Source organism: Mobula birostris, chromosome 10 (assembly GCF_030028105.1).
Source record: "Mobula birostris isolate sMobBir1 chromosome 10, sMobBir1.hap1, whole genome shotgun sequence".
NCBI classification, from domain to species: Eukaryota; Metazoa; Chordata; class Chondrichthyes; order Myliobatiformes; family Myliobatidae; genus Mobula; species Mobula birostris.
The window spans coordinates 35,480,569-35,508,527 of NC_092379.1; the positions used below are offsets into that span (position 1 = coordinate 35,480,569).

Consider the following 27,959-nt stretch of genomic DNA (forward strand, 5'->3'; position numbering starts at 1 on the left):
CCCTTTAAAGGGTGTGGAGACTTTGAAGAAGGTACAGAAGATGTTTACAGGACGTTGCCAGTGATAAACCTCTGGTTAGGTCACATTTGGAGTACTGAATTCAGCTCTGGCCAGCTCTTTAAAGGGTGTGGAGACTTTGGAGAAGGTATCGAAGATGTTTACAGGACGTTGCCTGTGATAAATCTCTGCTTACGTCACATTTGGAGTACTGAATTCAGCTCTGGCCTCCCCTTGAAAGGGTGTGGATACTTTGGAGAAGGTACAGAAGACGTTTACAGGACGTTGCCTGTGATAAATCTCTGGTTAGGTCACATTTGGAGTACTGAATTCAGCTCTGGCCTCCCCTTTAAAGGATCTGAAAAAGGTACAGAAGACATGCTGGCTGGTACTGCAGATGTTACCGGAGAGGTTGCTTTCTCCAGGGTGATGGAGTCTGAGGGAGGGATGAGTTGACAGAAGTTTACAAAATTCTGAGGCAAAGGCAGACGGCTCACAGTTGAGATGTAAGAGCCAGAAGAGAACAGCTCAAAGATGTGCTGAGGATTTGAGTACCTGGAACACACCGACGGGTCTGGTGGAAGTGGATGCAGGTATGAAACAAGAACAAGTGTTTACGATCCAATGAAGGGTCACGGTCTGAAACGTCGACTGGTTATTCATTTCCATGGATTCTGCCTGATCTGCTGAGTTCCTCCAGCGTTTTGTGTGAGCATTGAAGTATTTAAGACACTGTTAGACAGGCAAATGAACGTGCGGAGAATGGAGGATATCGGCCACGTGCGGGCAAAAGGACACGGTTCAATTAGGCGCTGCTTTATTTATAAAGTCTGCAGGTGTTGGAAACCCAGAGCAACACACGCAAAATGCTGGAGGACCTCAGCAGGTCAGGTAGCACCTATGGAAATGAATAAACAGGTGACGTTTCGGGCCCAGACCCTTCGTACGGACTGAAAAGGAAGAATTAGTTTGGTACAACATTGTGGGCCAACGGGCCTGTTCTACAGGTTCAGTGAGCAAGACAGAGGGATGTGGAGTTAGTGTGGCTGAGTGGGTTTACTATAGCAAGGAGTGATTGTCAGTATAGATGCAATGAACAAGAGGTCATGCTTCTATACAGTACAACTGACTATATCCAGAACCCAAAGGAATATTGCGCATTGCTTGGGAAAGCTGTAGTAAAATGAGGCCCTTGGAATACAAAGGCAGTGGAGAGACCTTAAACAGGTAATTTGGAGGGTAGAAACGGGCTACTAAATGTTCTTGGCGAGGATGTCCTTTCTTTAAAAAAATGGGGAGACGGCAGGCGAGTGGGGTTGAGGGGAATAATAAATCAGCCATGATAGAATGGCCGTGCAGTATCGATGGGCCGAACGGCCTGGTTCTGCTCCTGTGTCTTATGGCTTTAACCTCTGGATAGAGAAGAAGATCGTTTAAGGGTACTAAAGGATCAAGGTCAAGCAGGAAAGTGAGGCAAACACCACAGGGGAGGGGGAGGCCTGAGGGTTAAGTTTATGCCCCTCCCCCACGCGGTACATGGAATGAGCTGCCAGAGGAACTGGTTGAGGCAGGCACATTAACAACTTCAATAAGGACAGGGACGCGGGCAGGAAAGGTTTAGAGCAAGGGTGCACAACTATTTTGGTGCCATGGATCATTACGCTAGGGGTCCATGAACCCCAGGTTGAGAACCTGGGACGATGGGACCGGCAGAGACGGTGGTCTTGGCCGGATTGGACCTGTGGGTACAAAAGACGGTGCGACTCCATCACTAAACGCCACCACAGTGGCGTCTCAATTTCCATTCCAAACTGGAGGTGAAACATTCTCCACAGGCCGGGTTATAAGCCCCAACTCAAATACTTACCCGGCATCTAAAACCGGTCCTATTTTCTGCAATGATTTAGCCACGTTGAAGCGAATGTTTGCCACCTGATCGCCTGCCATCTGGAGAACCGTCGGCAGCATGTGCTTTGCTGTGATTTCTTGGCCACAGGCTTCAGACAACACCTAAAAAAAAACCAGCAGAAAATGCAAACGTTCATTCACAGCCCCGACCTTCACGAAGCAAGACTGAAGAAAAGATCATCGATCTGATTTGTGCGACGCTCAGAATGTATTTTGCCTCATGATAAAAAGGCATAGTCCACACTGGCACCAATGATCATCCGCAAGGAGAGAGATGAGGTCCTGCAACAGAGATTTACAGATCAATAGACAAGTTGTAAAGAAGAAGTGCTGGTATATTGTAATCGCTGGACTACCCCTTCTGCCATGTACAAGCGAGTTTAGAAACAGGAAGGCAGGACGGCTGAAATGTACAAAGTGTGGGTGCAGAGCAGACAGCATCACTGGGATGTCTTCCATGGCAAGGTGACCCGAGCCAAGAGAGAACCAGGATTATAAGACGCAAGAGCGGAATTCGGCTATCGAGTCAAATATGATGGCAGAATATAGCATTAGTGGTCAGACTCTTGGCACTGTGGAGGATCAGAGGAATCTTGGGGTCTGAGTCCATAGGACACTCAAAGCTGCTATGCGGTTGACTCTGTGGTTAAGGAGGCATACGGTGCATTGGCCTTCATCAATCGTGGGATTGAGTTTAAGAGCAGAGAGGTAATGTTACAGCTATATAGGGCCCTGGTCAGACCCCACTTGGAGTACTGTGCTCAATTCTAGTTGCCTCACTACAGGAATGACTTGGAAGCCATAGAAAGGGTGCAGAGGAGATTTACAAGGATGTTGCCTGGATTGTGGAGCATGCTTTATAATAATAGGTTGAGTGAACTCGGCCTTTTCTCTATGCAGCGAACGAGGATGAGAGGTGACCTGATAGAGGTGAACAAGATAATGAGAGGCATTGATTGTGTGGATAGTCAGAGGCTTTTTCCCAGGGCTGAAATGGCTAGAACGAGAGGGCATAGTTTTAAGGTGCTTGGGAGTGGGTACAGAGGAGATGTCAGGGGTTAATGAGGTGGAGGATAAATGCGTGGCTGAGGGATTGGAGCAGGGGGCAGGGATTCAGATTTCTGGATCATTGGGACCTCTCTTGGGGCAGGTGTGCCCTGTACAAAAAGGACGGGTTGCACTTCAATCTGAGGGGGACCAATATCCTGGCAGGGAGGTTTGCTAAGGCTACTGAGAGTTTAAACTAGAATGGTTGGCGGGTGGCAACCGAACTGAAGAGACTAGGGAAGAGGGGGTTGGCTCACAAACAGAGAAAGCTTGTAGACAGTGCGAGAGGGAGGATAGGCAGGTGATAGAGAAAGGATGCTCCCAGACCGAATGTTTGAGATACGTCCATTTTAACGCAAGGAGTGTTGTGAACAAAGCGGATAAGCTTAGAGCATGGATCAGTACTTGGAGATATGATGTTGTGGCCATTAGAGACTAGGATGTCTCAGGGACAGGAATGGTTACTTCAACTGCTGGGTTTTAGATGTTTCAACAAGGACAGGGAGGGAGGCAAAAGAGGTGGGGGCGTGGCACTGTTGATCAGAGATAGTGTCACAGCTGCAGGAAAGGTGGACGCCATGGAGGGATTGTCTACGCAGTCTCTGTGGGTGGAGGTTAGGAACAGAAAGGGGTCAATAACTTTACTGGGTGTTTTTCATAGGCCGCCCAATAGTAACAGGGATATCGAGGAGCAGATAGGGAAACAGATCCTGGAAAGGTGTAATAATAACAGAGTTGTCATGATGGGAGGCTTTAATTTCCCAAATATCGATTGGTGGATCCCAAGAGCAAGGGGTTTAACAAGGGCTGGAATTTGTTAGGTGTGTTCAGGAAGGTTTCTTGACACAATATGTAGATAAGCCTATAAGAGAAGACACTGTACTTGATCTGGTATTCGGAAATGAACCTGGTCAGGTGTCAGGTCTCTCAGTGGGAGATCATTTTGGAGATAATGATCATAATTCTATCTCCTTTACCACAGCACAAGGCTAATAGGAAGGAGCTTAAGAAGGAAATTAGGAGAGCCAGAAGAGGCCATGAGAAGGCCTTGGCAGGCAGGGTTAAGGAAAACCCCAAGGCATTCTACAAGTATGTGTAGAGCAAGAGGATAAGATGTGAAAGAATAGGACCTATCAAGTGTGACAGTGGGAAAGTATGTATGAAACCAGAGGAAATAGCAGAGGTACTTAATGAATACTTCCGTATTCACTATAGAAAAGGATCTTAGTGATTGTTGTGATGACTTGCAGCAGATTGAAAAGCTTGAGCATGTAGATATTAAGAAAGAGGATGTGCTGGAGCTTTTGGAAAGCATCAAGTTGGATAAATCGCTAGGACTGGATGAGATGTACCCCAGGCTACCGTGGGAGGCGAGGGAGGAGATTGTTGAGCCTCTGGTGATGATCTTTGAATCATCAATGGGGATGGGAGAGGTTCTAGAGGATTGGAGGGTTGTCGATATTGTTCCTTTATTCAAGAAAGGGAGTAGAGATAGCCCTGGAAGTTATAGACCAAAGAGTCCTACCTCAGTAAGTTGATGGAGAAGATCCTGAGAGGCAGGATTTATGAACATTTGGAGAGGTATAACATGATTAGGAATAGTCAGTATGGCTTTGTCAAGGGCAGGTCGTGCTTTACAAGCCTGAATTAATTTTTTGAGGATGTGACTAAACACAATGATGAAGGAAGAGCAGTAGACGTAGTGGAAATGGATTTCAGCAAGGCATTTAATAAGGTACCCCATGCAAGGCTTATTCAGAAAATAAGGAGGCATGGAATCCAAGGGGACATTGTTTTGTGGATCCAGAACTGGCTTGCCACAGAAGGCAAAGAGTGGTTGTAGGCAGGTCATATTCTGCATGGAGGTCGGCCTCCGTTATCTGTTCTGGGACCCTTACTCTTCGTGATTTTTATAAATGACCTGGATGAGGAAGTGGAAGTGGAGGGATGGCTTAGTAAGCTTGCTGAGACACAAAGGTTGGAGGTGTTGTGGGTAGTGTAGAAGGCTGTCAGAGGTTAGAGCGGGACATTGATAGGATGCAAAACTGGGCTGAGAAGTGGCAGACGGAATTCAACCCAGATAAGTGTGAAGTGGTTCATTTTGGTAGGTCAAATATGATGGCAGAATATAGTATTAATGGTAAAACTCTTGGCAGTGTGGAGGATCAGAGGGATCTTGGGGTCCGAGTCCATAGGACGCTCAAAGCTGGGGCGCAGGTTGACTCTGTGGTTAAGAAGGCATACAGCGTATTGGCCTTCATCAATCATGGAACTGAATTTAGAAGCCGAGAGGTAATGTTGCAGCTATATAGGACCCTGGTCAGACCCCACTTGCAGTACTGTGGTCGCCTCACTACAAGAAGAATGTGGAAGCCATAGACAGGGTGCAGAGGAGATTTACAAGGATGTTGTCTGGATTGGGGAGCATGACTTATGAGAATGGGTTGAGTCAACTCGGCCTTTTCTCCTTGGAACGATGGAGGATGAGAGGTTACCTGATACAGGTGTGTAAGATGATGAGAGGCATTGATCATGTGGATAGTCAGAGCCTTTTTCCCAGGTCTGAAATGGTTGCCACACGAGGACACAGGTTTAAGGTGCTGGAGAGTAGGGACAGAGGAAATGTCAGGGGTAAGTTTTTTACTCAGAGAGTGGTGAGTGTGTGGAATGGGCTACCGGCATCGGTGGTGGAGCCAGATATGATAGAGTCTTTTAAGAGACTTTTGGATAGGTACATGGAGCTTAGCAAAATAAATGGCTACAGGTAAGCCGAGTAATTTCTAAGGTAGGGACATGTTCGGCACAACCTTGTGGGCCGAAGGGCCTGTATTGTGCTGTGGTTTTCTGTGTTTCAATGCAAGTTTTTTTTATGCAGAGAGTGGTGAGTGTGTGGGATGGGCTGCCAGAGGCGGAAATGATCGGGTGTTTGAAGAGACACCTGAATGGATACATGGAGCTTAGAAAAATAGATGGCTACAGGTAAGCGGAGTAATTTCTAAGGTAGGGACATGCTCGGCACAGCTTTGTGGGCCGAAGGGCCTATATTGTGCTGTAGGTTTTCTTTGTTTCTATGAGTCTCCTCTGCCATTCCATCATCGCTGATTTATTTTTCCTCCCAACCCCATTCTTCTGCCTTCTCCCGTATCCTTTCACGCACTTAACAAATCAAGAATCTATCAACCTCCACTTTAGATATACTCAATGACTTGGCCTCCAAAGCCGTCTGTGACAATGAATTCCACCGATTCAGTACCCTCTGGCTAAAGAAATTCCTCCTCACTTCTGCTGTAAAGGGACGTCCTTCTATTCTGAGGCTGTGCCCTCTGGCCCCAGACTCTTGCGCTATTGGAAACCGCCTCTGTGCGTCCCTTTTATCCATACCTTTGCTCGAGCACTTTGGGAGGGTTTAAGCTGGTGAGGCAGCAGGGCTGGGACACAGGATACTAGTGTAGCAGGTGTTGAGTCAGAATTCTATGTCAAACTCACTGAACAGGCATGTCCGGTAAGCAGAGCAGGCAGAAATAAGTGGGAAAGCACGAGAGGGCTGGGAGGTTTAACCACATGTTTCCGAACACAGAAATTCACAGCACATTACAAGCCCTTCGGCCCACAATGTTGTGCCGACCAGGTAACCTACTCTAGAAACTGCTTAGAATTTCCCTAGCGCAGCAGTCCCCAACCACCGGGCTGCGGACCAGTACCAAGCCACAAAGCATGTGCTACCGGGCCGCGAGGAAACGACATGATTTGGCGATAGGAGTCGCTGCACCTTTCCTCATTCCCTCTCACCCACTGTTCAGCTTGAACACACGCGAGGTCATTACTCGCACGTCATCCATGTCAGCACGGGAATAAGATCAGCTCCTCGAGCTTGCAAATGACGGCGGGCTGAAAAGTATGTTTGACATAACATCTCTGCCGGCATTCTGGATCAAAGTCAAGGCTAAATATCCTGAGATAGCCATGAAAGCACTGAAAACGGTGCTTCCATTTCCAACATATCTCTGCAATGAATGCAACGAAAACTAAATTGCGGAAAAGACTGGACATAAGGAACCCCCTTCGAGTATCGCTGACTCCCATCAGCCCGTGATCGGACCGTCTTGTTGCAGGGAAACAAGCCCAGGGCTCCCACTGAATCAGCGATATTGGTGTGTTGTAATGAATTTATATGCTCATGCGGGGAAAATACGTGCTGTGTGTTTAATATCCAAATGTTACTTAAAATGTTATGATGCTATTGATTTATAAGTGACTTGTAGAACCATACAACAATTACAGCACGGAAACAGGCCATCTCGGCCCTTCTCGTCCGTGCCGAACTCCACTCTCACCTAGTCCCACCGACCTGCACTCAGCCCATAACCCTCCATTCCTTTCCTGTCCATATACCTATCCAGTTTTTCTTTAAATTTTTTCTTTTTCTTCCTTCTTGTCATAGGAAGCATGGAGAAGATCTAGAGGGGACACAGGGGAGACTTGCCAGGAGGCTGCCTGCATTAGAGAGCGTGTCTTATGAGGAAAGGTTGAGTGAGTTGGGGCTTTTTCTGTTTGGAGTGAAGGAGGATGAGAGGTGTGGATAGAGTGGACAGCCAGAGACTTTTTCCCAAGGCAGAAATGGCCAATACCAGAGGCATAATTTTGAGATGATTGGAGGAAGGTACAGAGGTAAGATTTTTGTTTCACACACACAGAGTGGGTGGGTGTGTGGAATGCCCCGCCAGGCGTGATGGTAGAGGCAGATGCATTAGGGGCATTTGACAAATTCTTAGATAGGCACACAGATGATAGAAAGATGGAGGGCTATGTAGGAGGGAACGGTTAGATTGATCTCAGAGTAGGTTAAAAGATCAGCACAGCACTTTAACACAGTGCTTTAACATTCTATGTTCTAGGTACAGTTGCTGTGCCTAGTTTGCCAACTAACCAAATCACCATCATTAGCACTAACGCAAGACAAAGCTCACATTTTTATGTCATCTTCTAAACTTCTAGCCACATCCAAATCATTTACAGGAGAGTTCCAGCACAGATTCCTGTGGTACGCCACGGGGTAATCACAAAAGCTGATCAGCAAATCAACTTTGAACCCAATTTGTGAAGTTACTTCGCATCCCTCGGTCTCTTGCTCATTTGGGGATTTTGTCAAAATATTTACCGAAGTCCCTGTAGACAACACCAACTGCATGAGTACACCCGTAACTCCAAGAAACTCAAACTGGCCGACAGAATCACCACTTGCACGCTGACCATTTCTGATGAAGCTCTGCCCAAGTGCAGCTGAATCCCGTCCCTCGAGACTTTTCACAACACCCTTTCTACCACTGATGTTAGATTCACAGCTCTGTAGTTAGCAGTTGCTGCCTTTGTTGAAGAACGGCACCGTACTGCTGGGATCCAGTTACCTGGCACCTGTTCTGTGACAATTTAGGATTTTAAACTACCAGGATCCTTGAACACACACAAAATGCTGGAGGAACTCTGCAGGCCAGGCAGCATCGGTGGAAAAGAGTACAGTCGACATTTCCAGCCGAGACCCTTCGGCAGGAGTGGAGAAAAAAGATGAGTAGATTTAAAAGTTGGGGGGGGCGTGGAAGGTGAATGGAGAAAGAAATACAAGGTGCTGGGTGAAACCAGGAGGGGGGAGGGATGAAGTAAAGAGCTGAGCAGATATCACAGAGTGAGAGAAGGTTTCACTGACTCCCGTCAAAGGGAAGCAGAGATCACGGAGGGGGAGCAATGAGAGAGGGTTTCACTGAACTCTCAAAGAGACCTTGGGAGCTCAGCCCTTCCTTCCCATAACAGCCAAGGATACATTTCATCAGACCTTGGAAACATATCCATATCCAACCCCACTAAAGACTCCTAATAACTGGCTTTCTTGCCCTGCTCGAGTTTTCCAGCCACGTCCTTCTCTCACTCTGTTTCTCACGAAGTTTTCCTGGATCCCCCCTCCTTTGGGCCATTCCCTTTGAAATCGTTCGTGCTGATATCAGAGAAGTTGAGGTTCTGTACTGCTATAACCTGATAACTCGCACAACTGTGTTTTGCCTTTCTGCTTCATATCCAGGACATCTTTGAGGAGCGATGCCTCAAAAAGGCGGCATCCATGGTGGAGGACGCCCGCCACCCAGGACATGCCCTCTTCTCACTGCTACCCTCAGGAAGGAGGCACAGAAGCCTGAAAGCACACACTCAGCGATTCCAGAACAGTCTCTTCCCCTCTGCCATTTCTGAATGGACACTGAACCCATGCTCTACTTCACTACTTTTTATTTCTGTTTCCGCACTATTATTTCATATATTAACTGTAATTCACAGTTTTCACTATTATTATGTGTTGCACTGTGCTGCTGCCACAAAGACAGCAAATTTCACGACATTATGCCGGTGACGTTAAACCTGATTCTGATATCCTTGCTTCTGTACCTCATGCTGAATACTGGGAGAGCTGTCACATGTGACCACTCCTAGGGACTACCTGTACACTGTTACTTGAAGCTCTTTTTGCATATTCCTCCAAGGAATGTGTGGGCATCACAGGTTGAAGTGGTATTTAATTCCTTTGTGGTGGGCTGCAGTCCTTGAGGTGTGGGTGCACCCACAATGCAGTTAGGGTGGGTGATCCAGGATTCTGACCCAGTCAGAGTCAATGCCCTGGTTCAGATTTTTACTGCTATGTTGTAGGCATTTCATTTTAGCAGTTCTGTAAGAGCAATCTGTTCTGCTTTCAGCCTGTTTGGGTCTGAGCTGAGGAATGAGGTGTCATCCAATCAGGATGGTAGAATTGGGAGAAGGTGCTAGAGATTACTGGGCAGAGAGGTCTTTGTTTGGCCGGAGCTGGGAGAAGACAGGAGGAAAGATGGTGGACGATGAGGGTGCTTTCTGCAGATGAATGGCTTCAAGGAGGAAGGACCAATAATCCCGTGGGAAAGCCTCTTTGTTCAAGATGGATTTCCAGTGACCTTCGGAAGGTGCTGTGTGCTTTCACACAGACCGAGGGAGGGTCCAGCGCGCGATTTACAGAGAAGTTCAAGATTTGAGCTCCACTGTGCAGTTGTGACTTTTTAAGTAGAATGGGCCCTTTTTGCTTTTTTTCTCTTTCTTTCCTTTAATAACTGTTTGCTTAAGTTAACATGCTTAAATATACTCCTGAATAATTCTACGCAGTATACAATCTGTTATTTTCTGCTGACAGGCGATTGCCAGGGGCAGTAAATCACACAGCATTCACACAAACCGGGGTTTGGGTAGGTGAGACATCCCAACCTCACGGATTTTGCGGGACCAAAGTCACATACACCTTAGATGTACGAAGCCTGAAGTTTCTCCCCGCGGAGTCCAGTGGCTGTTTGCGAGGGGCTAAAAGGCTGCATTTCCAGAGACGCCCAGTGAAAAGGGGGTTTCAGAAGTAATGGCAATATATTTCCAAGTCCGGTTGGTGTGCAGCTTGCAGGTAATATTCCAATGTTTTGCTGTTCTTGGCTGTTTACATCAAGTTCAAGTTTAATTGTCATTCACGAATACCCATGAATACATCCAAACGAAACAGTGTTCTTTCAGGGTCAAGGTACAAAACACAGTACCAACAGTCATACACAGCACGTGGCACATATAGCAGTAAAATATAGTCACACAACAAATATAGTCCAAGTCCCTGAGTCCATGAATGTTGCAGCAGTCTGTAGTCGAACACATACATCCTGCCTTCTGCCAAGCAAACACTTTGGGGGAGAGGGACAGCACCAACGTTAGCTTAAACGCTGCGCTACACCACCCCCAGTGCCAGCTCTTGATGCCTCTCTCCTGGGTGGCTGCAAACAGGCGGCCCCATGGCTTGAGGCCACATCCGCTCACCCTGCAGGGGTGTCAGTCACCCCTGCTGCCAGCCCCTGTAGTCCGCAATAAATCAGAAGACCAGACTTGCAGCATTACACATTAACAATGCTCAACAGGGTTTTGCAATCACAAGAAAAGAGACTAAGACAATTGCTCGCTGCCAGTCTGCACGCCAACCACATTGCTGACTCTCTGACGCGGGGAGCAGAACGATCTGCCCCAAGTCCAGCTTCTTCAGTTTCTACGCCGATGGGGTAGGTGGGCAGCACTCTTTAAGTGCTTAACTTCCAGCAGGGTCTTGAGATTGTAAAGAAATAAACAAAAGATAGTAACATGTTTGGCTGGCCCCGTAGAACCCGCCGCGCCTCAGCACACCGCCATCTTACTGGAAGTTCACCAGTAGAGGCTTGTGGATTAGTAAGGTGTGTCCCAGAATGTCCTCGTCCTCGATATTTCAGTAATAAATCAATATTACGGTGCCACGCCCACCACACCATTCACTGAGTGAATCGTTCAGCCATTCAACCCTCTCTATGACAGTAACAATATCACCCTCCTGTGAGCTCATTTGCTTAACTAGTAACGTTGCTTACACCAAAATAAATATAATCTTGCATTTCTTATCAGACTGAGGTTTGCTCTCCTTACTGGGCTTGCTTTGTTTCCCTTCGATATTTAACTGCACTGCCACCTCAACTGTAAATGTGGCCTGTGGCCCATCGCTATGAGTTTGAATCCCAGCGAGCACTCCCGCAGGCTGTTAGCCCTGTTTTGGTCCAGCCCGTGCAGGCATATCTTTCTGAGGTGTTCCTGCTGATCCAGAGGTCTAAATTTCAAAGTACATTGCTACCAAAGTATGAACTCCATATACAAGCAGGAGATTCGTCTTCTTGCAGGCAGCCATAAAGCAAAGAAACACAAGAGAATCCGTGGATAAAGAAAGAATCCTAAACAGCAAAGACTGGCAGACACGCAATGTGCCCAAAAAGAACAAATCGGGCAAACAAGAATAAAAAAATAGTAAACCAGTAAGACACAGAACATGAACCGCAGGGTCGCCGAAATTAGGCCCACAGGCAGGGAGCCAGTTCAGATCAGTAGATGGCTGCAGGCCACAGCAAGGGAATCAGTTCTGTGCTGAGAGAAGTGAAACCAGTCCAGGGGCCCAATGGTTGCAGTCCACAGCCAAGGAGCCAGTTCAACATTTTATCTGAGCCAGGGTGTCAATGGTCGCAGGGCACAGCCAGCAAGTCAATTCAGTGCGGAGACAAGTGCTGACAGTGACAGTCGGTTCACTGCTGAGGTGTGTAAAGCCTCACAGAGAAGTTAGTCTTTCCCCCTGCGACTCTTTAAACTTTTTAACCTGGCTCGTTGTTGAAATCGACTGAACACCACTTCATTTTCCCCTCTCAGGCCACTCTCATCCAACCTGAAGTCCACTCCCAGCAATGGCCGCGGCCGCTGCACCTGCATTCTTGAGAGTCCAGCTTGCCAAATCCTTGAGGATACCGCAAAAACGCCAGATCGTGCAGACCTCTCGACACCCTCCAGAACCTATCAAGCTCCACTTTAAATACACCTAATTACTTGGCCTCCCATCGCCGCCTGTGGCGATGAATTCTGTAGACTCACCACGCTTCGGCTAAAGAAATTCTTCATCTCCGTTCTAAAGGGATATCCCTCTGTTCCAAAGGCTGTGCCCTCCAGTCCTAGACTCACCCACTTTTAGAAACATCCATTTTATCTAGGCATTTCAACTGAATCTCTCCTTCACCTTGTCCAAACTCCAGCAAAGCCCAGGCCCATCAAATAAATCCAGGGAAAGAAGTTAATTCCGCAACTGGAATGACTGTGGGGGCCTTTAAGTACACCTGTAAATTGAAACTAGTTGCGTCAAAAAACTTACAATTCCCTCAGCCAGATAATGTATAATGTCCATTTCAAGGTACTCAGATCTCTAAGCAAAAGACAGAACCATAGTCCACTACAGCATGGAAACAGACCCTTGAGAAATAAAACTTGAAAGCTGTAAGCCATCTGGTGGGTCAACAGGTCATTAAATCAGTTGTCCTTCAGCTAACACCATCAGTCCATTTCCACAGGGACGGTTAGGAACTCTGCTCCACAAAATCATAAAAAGTCTCGTCCTCAACTCAATTTTTACTCCAGACACCTTGCAGATTAAACACAAAACACCACTACACCTCAGCAAATAATGCAAGCACAGAAGCTCGTATCAAGCAGATGTCAATATTGGAAGGAGCAGCTTTGGCAAAGTGTTAATTGATTTTTTGCAGAATCTAAACATTCACAAAGAATATATTAAAAGAACATTTTAAACAAATCCATAGTATTTTTGTTAAATTCTTTATTCTTTAGTGTGTGTTCTAACTGTACGTTTTATTCATGAAATATTTTAGCAGCTTGTGAAGTGTAATGGAAGTATTGACAAAGTTATACTCACGTTAATGCAGAACAGAGTGGTCATTCTGCAATGGTAGTCGGAGTCACTAGCCATGGGCAAGTACATTGTCAAAGCTATACTCACGTTAATGCAGAAGAGGGTGGTCATTCTGTGAAGGTAGTTGGGGTCACTGGCCATGGGCAAGTACATTGTCAAAGCTATACTCACGTTAATGCAGAACAGGGTGGTCATTCTGTGATGGTAGTTGGGGTCACTGGCCATGGGCAAGTACAATGTCAAAGCTATAATCACGTTAATGCAGAACAGGGTGGTCATTCTGTGATGGTAGTTGGGGTCACTGGCCATGGCAAGTAGATTTTCAAAGCCATTCTCACGTTAATGCAGAACAGGGTGGTCATTCTGTGATGGTAGTTGGGGTTACTGGCCATGGGCAAGTACATTGTCAAAGCTATACTCACGTTAATGCAGAACAGGGTGGTCATTCTGTGATGGTAGTTGGGGTCACTGGCCATGGCAAGTACTTTCGGCACAATGGTGGATTCTGCCCAGTCTTTGCCAAACTTCTCCACCAACTTGGTCAAGTTGTTGGTCGCGGCCTCGCGAATGGCGTACACTGCAAGACAGCATTCACAGGTCAAGAAATGATCTGATCGCTGTTACTACTTGATTTTCAAATATGTACCTTGCTGATAAAATACAAAGTTCCGAAATGAAATGCTCGTACCACCTTCTTCAAAGTGTAGACCTGTTCCATACCAAGTTACACACAGTGGAGGAAATTATGCACTTGGAAAGTAGCATTTTAATATATTTATTTATTATTGATTATTTATTGAGATACAGCGTGGAACAGGCCCTTCTTGCCCTGCGAGCCAGCCCGATTAACCCTAGCCTGATTATAGGACAATTTACAATGTCCAGTTAATCTACCAACCAGTAGGTCTCTGGGAGGAAACAGGAGCACCCGGAGAAAACCCACGCAGTCAGGCTGAGAACGTATGAACTCCTCACAGGTGGCAGTGGGAATCGAACCCAATTGCAAAGTGTTGCGCTAACCAGACGCCACTGTGTCGCCCCATTAGATACTTAAAAAATACTTAGAATAGATTACCATTATTTATTACTTAGTAGTCTGATTGGTCATTGTAAACTGTCCTGTGATGAGGCGAGGGTTAAATCGGCCGGTTGCTGGGCTGTGCGTCTCGTTGGGCCTGTTCCATGCTATTCTCGAATAATTAAATAAATAAACTTATCGGTCAAAGTCAAGTCTGTTTCTTGTTGCCATGTCTACAAGTGTACGACACGATTGCTTGCAGCAGTAATAATTGGGGGGGCGGGGTGCTGGTGTTTGGATTATGATGGTATTGGGCAGGAACCTGGGAGTACAAACTGGGATGAATGCACTCAGAAACACACAATTGAAATGTGGAAGTCATTTTGGGCTTCACTTGGATGGAGCGCTGCAGAGTTTTGTCCCACTGAGACAGGGAAAGAACAGAAGGGTGAAGGAGCCATGCTTGACAAGAGATGCGCAACAGCTAGTCTAGAAGCCTAGGATGCAAAGATCAGCCTGGGCTCCAGAGGGTTACAATGTGGCCAGTAAGGGAGTGAAGAATGGACTTCGGAGAACTAGGAGGGGCCACGAGAAGGACTTGGCGAGTTGGATTCAGAAGAACAAACTTGAAGAACAGGAGGATGGCCAGAGTGAGAGTCTGGGCCGGCCAGAGCTAAAAGAGGCAAAATGTTTGGAGTCGGTGGACTTTGGGGGAGATCCGCAATGAATACTTTTCTTTAGTAATCACCAGTGAGAGGGACCTTGATGCTTGCGAAGGCAGTGATATGCTGCAACATGTTGACATTGAGAAAGAGGATGTTCTGGAATTTTGAAAAGCCCTAGGATAGATAAGTCCCCGGGGCCAGATGTGATACACCCCAGGGTTACTACGGGAAGCAAGGGAAGAGATTGCTGCACCTTTAGTGACGATCTGGGCATCCTCACTGGCCAGTCCTCACCGGAGGAAGTACCAGATGATTGGAAGTTGGCAAATGTTATTTTCTTGTTCAGGAAAGAGAGTAGGGATGACCCTGGGAATTATAGACCAGTCAGTTTTACTTCACCGGTGGGCAAATTACAGGAGAAGATTCCTACAGACAGGATTTACAAGAAGCATAGTCTGATTCCGGAGAGTCAGCATGGCTTTGTGAGGGGCATATCGTGTCTTGAGCCTGACCCAATCCTTTGAGGATGTGACAAAGCGCGATGAAGGATTTTTGGTTAGGCACCTGGCAGGCTCACTCAGCATCATGGAAGCACCAGTAAGATGACATGGACAACTTTGAAGGACTTTCGTTCAACAAAAGTAACGATTCATCAAGGCTATACTCACCGCGATCCACCAGCCACGTCATGCACAAGGAGTTCAACTTCTCATCAAAAAACTCCACTCCCTAAACAGGTTTTGACAAAAGAAAGAATGTTGATAAAATAACCCCTCGAATTTCTAGTAGAACATGCCAACTTGCCACATTTGCATTCTAGCCGTCTTCACCTTTCGCTACTTACCAGTACAGTTTGCTAACTCCTTTGAGCCAATGGTGAAGGGGTCACACAAGAAAGACTGGCAACGTGCTCTAATAAACTGCACAAAACTAGATTGTGCCGTGGCAGAAGGCTACACAGAAGATACCCTATCTAAGGTACTTGCATCTAGTATTTTGACTATCCTTAATTAATTTCTTTGTGTCAATACCAGGACTATGATCCATGAAAAATAGGAAAAATCTTAAAAGTGTCCGATGGTTTAAAGCAGACAGTAAGAACGTTACTAACCACTATCGGTGGCGTAGCAGTTGGCGTGACACTATTACAGCTTGGGAATTCTGATGTCACCTGTAAGGAGCCAGTACATTTTCCCTGCGGAACGCGCGGGTTTCCTCTCACAATCCAAAGACGCACCAGTTGGGAGGTTAATTCATCACTGTTACCTGTCCCTGTTTAGGCTAGGGTTGGATCAGAGATTGCTGGGCAGCACGGTTCGAAGGGCAGGAAGGGCCTTATTCCTCCGTGTACCTTTAAATAAATAACCCAGTGAATCCTATGCTACCACATCCACAGCAGGGTGCTATTTCAACTTCACGATTTAAACGTAATTATGCATGTGCTGGATTATTTAGATTACAGATCCCACACTCCTGACCCGCACAGTATCTCTCTTCGACATGACAGTGCACCATTCTACATTCACGTCTCCCATGTGGTTAATACATTCCACTTTCTACATTCAGTCACTGGGAACAAGTTAGCCTTTGCATAATTCTCAGGTTACTTTGCTTCATATCCAGCACAGCTAACAATTCCCAGGGTAACCACGTGGCTGAGTAGTCCAACCACAAGCTCTGCCCGTGACTCTGACTCAGACCTTGACAACTCTTTACCATAGAAAGTACAGCACAGAAACAGGCCCTTTGGCCCTTCTTGGATGTGCCGAACCATTTTCTGCCTAGTTCCACTGACCTGCACAAGGACCATATCCCTCCATACACCTCCCATCCATGTATCTGTCCAATTTATTCTTAAATGTTAAAAAAGAACCCATATTTACCACCTCGTCTGGCAGCTCATTCCATACTCTCACCACTGTCTGTGTGAAGAAGCCCCCCCCCAATGTTCCCTTTAAACATTTCCCCCCTCACCTTTAACCCATGTCCTCTGGTTTTTTTCTCCCCTTGCCTCAGTGGAAAAAGCCTGCTTGCATTCACTCTATCTATACCCATCATAATTTTATATACCTCTATCAAATCTCCCCTCGTTCTTCTACGCTCCAGGGAATACTCCTAACCTATTCAACCTTTCTCTGTAACTGAGTTTCTCAAGTCCCGGCAACATCCTTGTAAACCTTCTCTGCACTCTTTCAACCTTATTTATATCCTTCCTGTAATTTGGTGACCAAAACTGAACACAATATTCCAGATTCGGCCTCACCAATGCCTTATACAACCTCATCATAACATTCCAGCTCTTATACTCAATACTTTGATTAATAAAGGCCAATGTACCAAAAGCTCTCTTTATGACCCTATCTACCTGTGACACTACTTTTAGGGAATTTTCTATCTGTATTCCCAGATCCCTCTGTTCCACTGCACTCCTCAGTGCCTTACCATTAACCCTGTATGTTCTACCTTGCTTTGTCCTTCCAACATGCAATACCTCACACTTGTCTGTATTAAACTCCATCTGCCATTTTTCAGCCCATTTTTCCAGCTGGTCCAAGTCCCTCTGCAGACTCTGGAAACCTTCTTCACTGTCTACTGCACCTCCAATCTTTGTGTCATCAGCAAATTTGCTGATCCAATTTACCACATTATCATCCAGATCATTGATATAGATGACAAATTACAATGGACCCGGCACTGATCCCTGTGGCACACCACTAGTCACAGGCCTCCACTCAGAGAAGCTATTCTCTACTACCACTCTTTGGCTTCTTCCATTGAGCCAATGTCTAATCCAATTTACCACCTCTCCGTGTATACCTAGCGATTGAATTTTCCAAACTAACCTCCCATGCGGGACCTTGTCAAAGGCCTTACTGAAGAAAATCTACTTTGTGTTTGCACACCGAAACTGAGAGCGATTTGCTTCCTTAAAACCAAATACATACTAAATCCGGTATGATACAGGAGAGCTTCAGTAAGCTACAGAGAGTTATAAAATTAGTCAGCTCCATCGTGTGCTCCAGCCTCCATATTATCCAGGACATCTTCAAGGAGCGGTGCCTCAAAAAGACACTGTCCATCATTAAGGGCCCCACCAGCCTCTTCTCATTGCTGCTACCAGAAAGGAGGGACAATTTGTCTGAAGACACACACTCACTGATTCAGGAACAGCTTCCTCCCCTCTGCCATACGATTTTTGAGTGGACACCGTACCCATGAACACTACCTCACTACTCCTGCTAGTTACCGACACAGAGGAGGACTCTACAACAACCAGTTTACAACCAGCACGTCTTTGGGATGGAGGAGGAAATCGGAGTGCGTGGCAGAAACAGAGATGAGGAGCGACTCTTCAGCCAGAGGGTGGTGAATCTGTGGAATTCACTTCCATGGACAACCGTGGAGGCCAAGATATTGGGTATAATTAAAATGGAGGCTGACAGGCTCTTCATTAATCAGGGCGTGAAAGGATACGGGGAGAAGGCAGGAGAATAGGGTTGAGAGGGATCACAAATCAGCCATGGTGGAATGTTGGAGCAGACTCAATGGGCTGAATGGACTAATTCTGCTCTCAAGGTCATTTGCTTCCAAACAATTGGTTTATTGATCATTACAGAATATCTCTCTGGTGCTTCCCTCTCCCTTCCCCTTTTCCCAATCAAAGATTCAAAGGTTCACTTATTTGTTTTCAAACATCTCTTTATTGCTTTTACAGAATGAAAAGTAAACACATTCGATCATCCATAGGTTTGAAAGTGCAACAAGGTTAAAGAAAAAGGGAAAAATAAAATACATCAGAAATAAAAGGAAAAACAACGCACAAAAAAAGCAAACACCCGGCCATTAAAAAAAAGCTGTCAATTCAATTTGTTACTTTCATCATCCCAAATATTGTTCTCCAGAAACTTGTAGAAAATATCCCAAATTTCCCGACATTTGCCAAGTTTGTTTTTCTGTGATGTAGTGGATCTTTTCCAGAGCAAGATACAAAGTCACTCCTTTCAGCCATTGTGAAAGTCCACTGGTTGTGGGTTTCTTCCATGAATAGGCTATGCAACGTCTGGCTTCCAAAAAACAAGTATTAAGCAGGGACCTTGCACTTTTGGAGGTTAGAAAGTCCTTTGGATAAATGTTCAGAATACATAATTTAGGATCAATGAGCACCTTTTTTCCAATAATCTGACTAATCAAATCCAGCACCTTCTTCCAGAAGCAGATTATCTGGGGGCACTCGCACATACAATGGAACAGAGACCCCTTTTAGTGATTACATTTAAAGCATGTGTCTGGAATGTTGGGGTTAAAGTGACGAAACCTGACTGGAGTAATGTACTATCTGGTTATCCGTTTAGAATGAGTGTTCACTGACTGGGTTTGAACTAAGGAACAAGCTTCTGACCACTCTTTTTCTGACAGATTCTCATGCAAATCAGTTCTCCATGCTTGTAGCATGTTGTTTGATGACTCTTTGCATTTACTTGCAAACAATTTGTATGTAGCCCCCCGGTAAGCCTCACACTCGCTCAGCTCGCTTTCGTCTAGGGGGAGCAGCCTTCAGCCCCGCCAAACGGGGAGATCAAGTTTGTGTGGATGCTGTGTGATGTACCCCACACCGCCAATTAACAGACAGTACGCCATATGCGATTAAATGATTACACTTTATAAGTATTTCTTGCTGATGGGTTAGTAGAAACAAATAGAATAAAGGTGCCAAGTCAGTAACTCTATCAGTTCGGTGCACACTCGTTGGAGCTCTTACAGAACCGGGTCCCCCTTCCTCCAATCAATGTCCTCTGAACTCTGCCAACCCACGAATGGGACCACCCTCGGTGATCCACCAAACACTCCACACGAGTCTGTCCTCGCCTCCTATCCTCGCTGAAGACCCTGGGCCTCGGACTCCCGCTCGGGGTCCGTGCCGTTGCCCAGCTTACAGCATCTCTCTCCTCGCGTCTCCTCTCTCTGTCCCCATCACGCCTTCTGCCCAAAGCCCACGAAAAACAATAGCTTACAGACATACAAGAAAGAATACCATCTATCCCAATTGGTTAGCAAATGAATACAATTCCTGTATCAGTAATTATAACCCAAACAAGCTGCTCTAGAGAACCACTGTCTCAGCAGTTAACAGTACAGAGAAGCCATTTTATTAGCCTTAGCATGTAACATAAAAGAAGAAAGCCTTACATGTATAATTCAGACACTTGTCCCCTAGCTTCAGATAATTTCAGAGTGATGTCTTCTAGGGTAAATAAAGGAGGGAGCTTCAAACTGTAACTTTGCCTGGACATAATAAAACTTTGCAACTAAAGGCATTTGAAAAAGTGTTTTGTTGGAATTCCATATGTGGCCTTGAGTTCTTCAAAAGACATAAATGAATTGCCATTATAAAGATCAGACACCTTAGCTATGCCTCGGGGCGGCCAAGTTTTAAAACTAGGATCCGCTCTGCCGGGCTGGAGCTATCATTACCAAAGATAGGAGTAAACTGGGATAACTGTGATGTCTCACCCATTTACGCAAGAGCATCGTGCCAAATTATTATTGTATTTTTTAAGAAAGGGATTTTAGATTGTGTGACCAGGTTTTTTCTTATTTGCTGAATACATATATAGTTCTAGAGGGATATTGATCAACTGGGATTCCATTGAGACCCAAGGAGGGGAGTGATCCTTAACAAAATAAAACATTCCTGCTCTAATTTGGGCCGCCCAGAAATACCATATAAGATGTGGTAGCTGTAAGCCACCTCTATCATACGGCAGATATAACAGGGAAAGCCTGAGTCTTGGACATCTATTATTCCAGATGAAATTAGAAAAAAATTTCTTTAATAAATAAAAGAAAGAGTAAATAAGTACATAGGGATTGGATAATTATGTCTGCGGGCAGGAGCAAGCATGAACAAATTAGGATATAAACACCTGCAATGGTTGATACTTAGGCTTATATACAACATTTTGGACCAGTGGAAATGGTCCAGAAGGGTTATATGGAAACTATTATTACCATTTTTCTTAACAACTAATTCCATTACTTAGCCTAATTGGTTAGATTTACCACAGTACATAAATATCTATTTAAATGTTTATTTTCCTTTTATATCATCTCAATGTGTACTTAAGAATGTATAAATAATTGTAGTTTTATACATATAAGACAATGGAAAAGGTTATATGTGTGAAAAAAGTACATGATATTTGTGAATTCCTTATCCAAATACAAATAAAATTTTTAAAAAAATAAATAAAAGAAAGATGATGGAGGAGAAAGTGGGATAGATTGGAAAAGGTACAGGAACTTCAGTAAAATTGACATTTTTAGAATGTTTATGTGTCCAATCAAATTTATGAGCAATTTCGTCCATCTGTTTGTAAGTTGAATAACTGAGTCTGTGAGAGGTTTATAATTAGTTGGGATAATTTTATCAATAGTAGGAGTAATTTTAACACCCAAATAGGTAAACCCTGTTCTGACAAAATGACATCATCCATGTCCAGGGCTATGCGATGTTCTACATCTCCTATAGTTATTCCTGCTATGTTAGCCTGTTTTCAAATTGCCATAGCAAGTGGCGCAATGGCCAGGATAAACAGGAGGGGAGATAGGGGACAGCCCTGTCTTGTTCCCCGTTGGAGTTTAAAAGATGCCGAAAAAAGCTCGCTAGTTGAAACTTCAGCCTGTGGGTTAGAATATAGAAGCTGTATCTTAGAAATTTTCCCCCTATTCCACTCCACTCTGTCGAAGGCTTTCTCGGCATCCAATGACAGAATAGCGCTATCAGAGCTTCCAGATTTTTCATAAAGTATATTAAGCACTCTTGGAATGTTGTGGAAGCCCTGCCTTCCCTTACAAATCCATTTTGGTCAGGGTGGACCATTTTTGGCAACAGTGGCTCCAGCCTCCTAACTAATACCTTACAGAGAATTTTGAGATCATTGTTCAGATGTGAGATTGACCTATAAGATCCACAAAGGGATGGTGGTTTTCCCGGTTTTAACAGTAGTGTGATTGCTGCCATATTAAGAGAGGGGGCAAGGGATCCAGTGTCAAATGACTCCTGATACATATCAAGCAGAGGTGGTATTAGTTTAGTCTTAAAGATTTTAGAAATTTCAATCGGAATTTCCATTGGGCCCAGGAGTTTTCCCTCCCTTCATGTTAGTTATAGCTGCAGACAATTCTTTAGCCTCTAAGTTAAACTCCAGTGATGTCAAGGACGTTTCATCTCAGGGTATAAGTTGTAACAAGTCGAGAAATTCCTTTTGTATTTGTGGAGCTGAATCTGAATATTCTGAGCTGTACAGATCTTGGTAAAATCTCAAAAAGATATTGTTTATTTCCTCTGCGACAACAGTTGTCACCCCCTCATCTGATTGTATGGAGTTTATTGCCCTTTCTGTTTGTGTCTGTTTGATGTGCAGGCCAAAGGCTCACTTATTATCATGTACAACTCTGAAATTTGTCTTCCCCAGATAGCCATGAAACAAAGAAAAAACATGAAAGTCATTGAATGGCATCCTGATCATCAGCCCCCCCCCAAAACCACCCCTCCCTCCACACAGGAAATGGAACAGCAACAACCCCAGCCCACCCCCCACACAAAAACCAACAGAACATTTTACCCCCAAACACCCTCCCCTCGCACAACAAAATGAAAAGAAACAGACAATATAAAAACAGAATATAAAATCCGTAAGTCTGACAAAGTCCGCAATCCTTAAACAGGGGCCTAAACCTGATGGTCTAAACCAGGGGTTTCCACCCCTGCTTGGTTAATGGTCAATTAAAAAAAAGGTTGGGAGCCCCGAGTCTAAGGTAAGACTACCCATGTCAGTGGGCTACAAGTGTAATTGTTACTATCGCACATTTGCTTCTGGTGCAAAAGGAAAGAAGATGTTCAAAGTTATTTCCGTCTTTAAACTGAAGTATCAATTTGATATGGGCAATCATTTCCATTCTGCAAATCATCCATATGGAAGCATTGCTAATAGACTATAAAAACATTTTAGAATAAACCACCCACCAGCAGCCCTGCAAGCAGAGGCATGTACTCGATTATCGCAAGGCGCACTCTCCATTTGGCATCTTCTGCTAATTCTACAATGGCTGGCAGGAGAGACTGTGATAACTGGTGAATTCCAACAACTTCAGTCACGCAGTCCAGATTGGAGATAATGTTCAAACAGACCTCAGGGCACTAGGAAGGAAAGGCAATTTTCTGAGTATAGCAAAGGTGAAAAACATACATACTGCGAACGCTGTCTGACAAACACACTGGCGCTCCCCAGACTCTCTGCTTTCAAAGTATCATCTTGGATATTTATGAAATATTAATCCCACAAAAGAAATATGAACGCCACTTTCACACTTACAGTACTTAGGCACATGCACATCTAGCCAGGGTGCCAAAGACTTTTGCACAGAACTGTACTTGCCAACGTGCAGCGGAGAGCAAGTTTGTAAATCTGGCGGGAGCACAGGATGTTGGGAATGGTGAGAGTGGAGCACCCACGGGAGGGGTGTGGGACATGTGGCTGAGGAGGACTGCCAGGGGCAGGAGGGTGTGGCGCGAGTGCAGACACACTCAGCCCTGAGAACCCAGGCAAGGCCATTTGATTCCAAACAATTGGTTTATTGGTGATTACAGAATGTCTCTCTGGTGCTTCCCGCTCCCTTCCCCCTTTTCCCAACCAAAGAGTCAAAGGTTTGTTTATGATCAAAGCACGTATCCAAATACAACCCTGAAATTTGTCTTCTCCAGATAGCCACGAAGCAAAGAAAGAACATGAAAGTCATTCAGAGAGAAGTATGAAACCTACACCTCCCCAGCCCTGGTACAAAAAATAATGGCATCCTGATCATCTGATCCCCAAAACTACCCCTCCCTCCACACACAAAACGGAATAGCAACATCGACCCCCCCAATCCATCCCCCGTACAAAAAACTAACAGAGCATTTTACCCCCAAACACCCTCCCTCACAGAACAAAACGAAAAGAATAAGGCGATGAAGAAAACAGAATATAAAAACCCTAAATCTGAAAAAGTCCACAGTCCATAAACACAAATGCAGAACCAGGATATCATCCTATGCTATCACCGACATTCACCAAAAGAGAGGGACAGGGACACAACTCCCCTCTCCCTGCTCCCTTCCCACTCTCAGTCCACATCAGAGACCCATACCAGACATCTGTGAGGTTTATCATCACTCACAGATGTCAAGAGATTTGATTTTTCTTTGCGGCAGCAGCAGCACAGTGCAATATATAAGAATTACTACAGGACCGTGCAAAACTCAAAGACACCCTAGCTATATACACCAGCCTAAGACTTTTGCACAGTACTATACATTATGGTCCAAGTTATGGTCACACGAGCAGTATGCCAGAAATTCGAGAGTCAGTTAGCAGAAGTGAGTGCAGTTGCTTTTATTAAGGAGAAGGTGCTTGGGAAGCTGAAAGTTTTGAAGGTAGTCAAGTCACCTGGACTAGATGGGCTACACCGCAGGGTTCTGAAAGAGGCAGCTGTAGAGATTGGGGAGGCATGAGTAATAATCTCTCAAGAGTCATTAGAATCTGGAATGGTTCCAGAGGACTGGACATTTCCAAATGTCACTTCACTCTGAAGGGAGGGAGGCAAAAGACATGAAACTATAGGCCCTTCAGCCTGACTTCAGTGGTTGGGAAAATGTTGGGAGTCCATTATTAGGGACGAGGCTTCCAGTACTTGGAGGTGCATGGTTTCCTTAAGGGGAAATTACAGGCAGGATAGACAAAGGAGGGTCAGTGGATGTTGTTTACTTGGAGCTTGACAAGATGCCTTAACAAGTTAAGAGCCCATGGTATTACAGAAGATATCCTAGTAAAGATAGAAGATTGGCTGACTGACGGGAAGCAAAGAGTTGCAAATGAAAGGGGCCTTTTCTGGTTGACTGCAGGTGACTATTAGTGTTCCACAGGGGTCGGTATTGTGACCGTTTCTTTTCAAGCAGATGTCAATGATCTGGACAACAGAATTGATGGCTTGGTGGTCACATTTGTGGATGATCCCAAGATACGTGGAGGGGCAGAGAGTATGTAGAAGGACTTGATAGATTGGGAGAATAGCAAGGCAGTGGCAGTTGGAATATACTGCACTGACCGAAAGTGTTTCTGGTAGGTAGGATTCCTCAGCCTTGGACGGCACCCGCTTAGGAGAGGGAAAACCCTGATTTTAAACTTCCACTGCCTTGCAGTCATGCCCACCCATGGGAAAGGCTTTGGGGGTAAACTCCTAAGGCAGTTTGATGTCGTTTACAGCTTCACTCTGGCAACCTCTGCGATGACACTGGTGCCGAGCTGTATTGGCGCTTGCCCTTCCCTTTGACAACATGAGTGACGTGGAGAGGGGGAGCCTGCTGCATGGGCAAGAGCCGGTCCTTTCAAACCTTCCTGCCCAGGAGAGGACACAGTCCACCAGAGGCACAAACCCATCATCTCCGGGATCGAAGGGTGCCTACTACCAGAAACGTATGGCCATGCACTTTGGTAGAAGGAGTAAAGACGTGTACTATTTTCCAAATGGGCAGAAAATTCAGAAATCAGACGTGCAAAGGCAATTGGGAGACCTCATGCAGGGTTCCCTAAATGTTATCTTGCAGGCTGAGTTGGTGGTACGGAAAGAAAATGGAATGTTGGCATTCATTTTGAGAGGACTAGAAAAGATATAAGGGTAATGCTGAAGCTTTATAAGGCATTGGTCAGAACGCAGTTGGGGGTATAGTGAGCAGCTTTGGGCCCTTTATCCAGATGTGCTGGTATTAGAGAGGGTTCACGAGGATGATCCTGGGAATGAAACATACAAGAGGAGTGCTTGACGGCTCCGGCTCTGTCCTCGATGGAGTTCAGACAGGAAGGAAGAGGGGTGAATCTCATTGAACTTATGGAATATTAAGAGGCCTAGAACAGAGAGGAGGTTTCCTGTGACCGGAGGGCACAGCCTCAGAATACAGGGATGTCCATTTAGAACAGAGCTGAGAGGAAATTTCTTCAGTGAAAGGGCGGTGGATCTGTGGAATCCATCAACGCTGATGGCTGTGGAGGACGAGTCACTGGGTATATTTAACATGGAGGCTGACAGGTTCTTGATTAGTCAGGGTGTTAAAGGTTACGGGGGAGAAGGCAGGAGAATGGGGCCGAGAGGGTAATAAGCCAGCCATGATGGAATGGCGAAGCAGACACGATGGGCTGAGTGGCCTAATTCTGTTCCTGAGTCTTAATTGTCCTTTATTGTCCGTTCACTCTCCCTGAGTGCAGGCGAGCTCCTCGGGAGGGCCATGGGAGGAAACAACAGTCATTTTGTGAAAAGCTGCATTTCACAAAAGAAAAACACTTGAATTTCTGCGTTTGAGAAATCTTTCTGCACCTTTGGCATAAATAGATGCAAAATACTAATTACTATTAAATTATCCAACAGTTCAAATCATGATTCGGCAGGCTTTTTTCATGATTTCATTTCAAACTAACAAATAATTCAAGGCTTGAATTAACAGCTGACAATTTGAAGATGTACACTTGGAATCTGTCAGCTGTGCCTGGAAAATCGAGGTGTCAGCCCAAGGGTTCATTCCCCTCCATAGATGCTGCCTGACCTGCTGAGTTCCTCCAGCATTGTGTGTGTGTGTGTGTGTGTATGTGTGTGTGCACGCGTGTGGCTGTGGATTGCCAGCATCTGCAGAATCTGTGATTATCCACTTTAGAATGCTGGACATCACCGCACAGCTTCAAGCAAACGGCAGTTACAATGTTTGTCAACAGGAAAGAAAGCAGATGAACATGGGCCAACTGCTGTCCCCTTCCAGGAATCGATATCAGTGAGAGTAAAAGCCTAGACACATCAGTCTGTGTTGCAACACGTCCCGTTCTGGCACACTTATCCAGATACCTGTATCTTGTGGTGGAGCATGGACTGCTCGTCACCTTCAGCAGATGTACAAGTTCCAGAGACGACAACCAACTTTTTGATCGCCTAATGAACAATAAGTGACCTTTCATCAGCACTCTGGACTTGACAACAGCTTCCAAACAGCACACAGAAGAAAGCTCTCCATTGGTGTTTGCCTGATTTCGGTAGGCTAATCAAATATTATCCACCATGCCCACCAGTCACGCAAGGGGTATGTTAAAGTTTGTACTTCATGATAAAATTACCTTATCTTTGAGCTGAGCCAAGACCAGGGGAAGCAGGTGCTCAACAGTGCTGTCCTTGCCCAGGATGGTGGACAAGCCCATAATAACAGAGGCCAGAGCTGACTTCACGTGTTGATTGGTGTCAAACACAAGTTCCTGGAAAAGAAAAACAAAAAATGATTAAATGAAAACCTAGACAGATATTTCAGTCAACACGCACAAAATGCTGGAGGAACTCAGCAGGCCAGACAGCACCTACAGAAACGTCGACTGTACTGTTCCCCATAGAAGCTGCCTGGCCTGCTGAGTCCCTTCAGCATTTTGTGTGTGTTGCTCGGATTTCCAGCATCTGCAGATTTTCTCTTGTTTGTCATTAGATATCTCACTCATGATGCCATCCTGCTCCACGTTCTTATGATCCACCTGGTCAGTCATGGATCATTCTTAAATAATTTCTTTTACATTTTGATATTCTAGTTCATATAAATCATGGAACAGAACCGGCCCTATAACCCACAATGTTATACTTAAATTCCTAATCAAGTGGGCAATCTAATCTACACGATGTCCATATTCTTCCGTTTTCCTCACATTCGTGTGCTTATCTCAACGTCATTAAAAGTCCCCGATATATCTGCCTCCACCATCACTCCAGGAGGCCAACACCATGTTAAAAAACCAGCAACACACACAAGATGCTGGAGGAACTCAGCAGGCCAGGCAGCACCTATGGAGAAAAGGACAGTTGACATTTCTGTCCAAAACCCTTCGGCAGGACTCAGCCCTTTGGGAGAGGGGGAGGGAGCGGGAGAGGGGGATGGGACGGGAGAGGGGGATGGGACGGGAGAGGG

At 45.4% G+C, this 27,959-nt stretch overlaps 1 protein-coding gene across 1 annotated transcript in view; it reads right to left on the reverse strand.

Annotated features, from left to right (window-relative positions):
• LOC140203576 (serine/threonine-protein phosphatase 2A 65 kDa regulatory subunit A beta isoform-like) overlaps positions 1-27,959 on the reverse strand; it is a 63,111-nt gene that overhangs the window by 19,137 nt on the left and 16,015 nt on the right. Inside the window, exons 9-13 of the mRNA XM_072269621.1 lie at positions 27,130-27,264; positions 22,962-23,135; positions 15,604-15,664; positions 13,675-13,829; positions 1,865-2,007 (exon numbers count right to left, since the gene is read on the reverse strand). Of these exons, the coding sequence (XP_072125722.1) occupies positions 1,865-2,007; positions 13,675-13,829; positions 15,604-15,664; positions 22,962-23,135; positions 27,130-27,264 (668 nt within the window). The remainder of the gene's footprint in view (positions 1-1,864; positions 2,008-13,674; positions 13,830-15,603; positions 15,665-22,961; positions 23,136-27,129; positions 27,265-27,959) is intronic.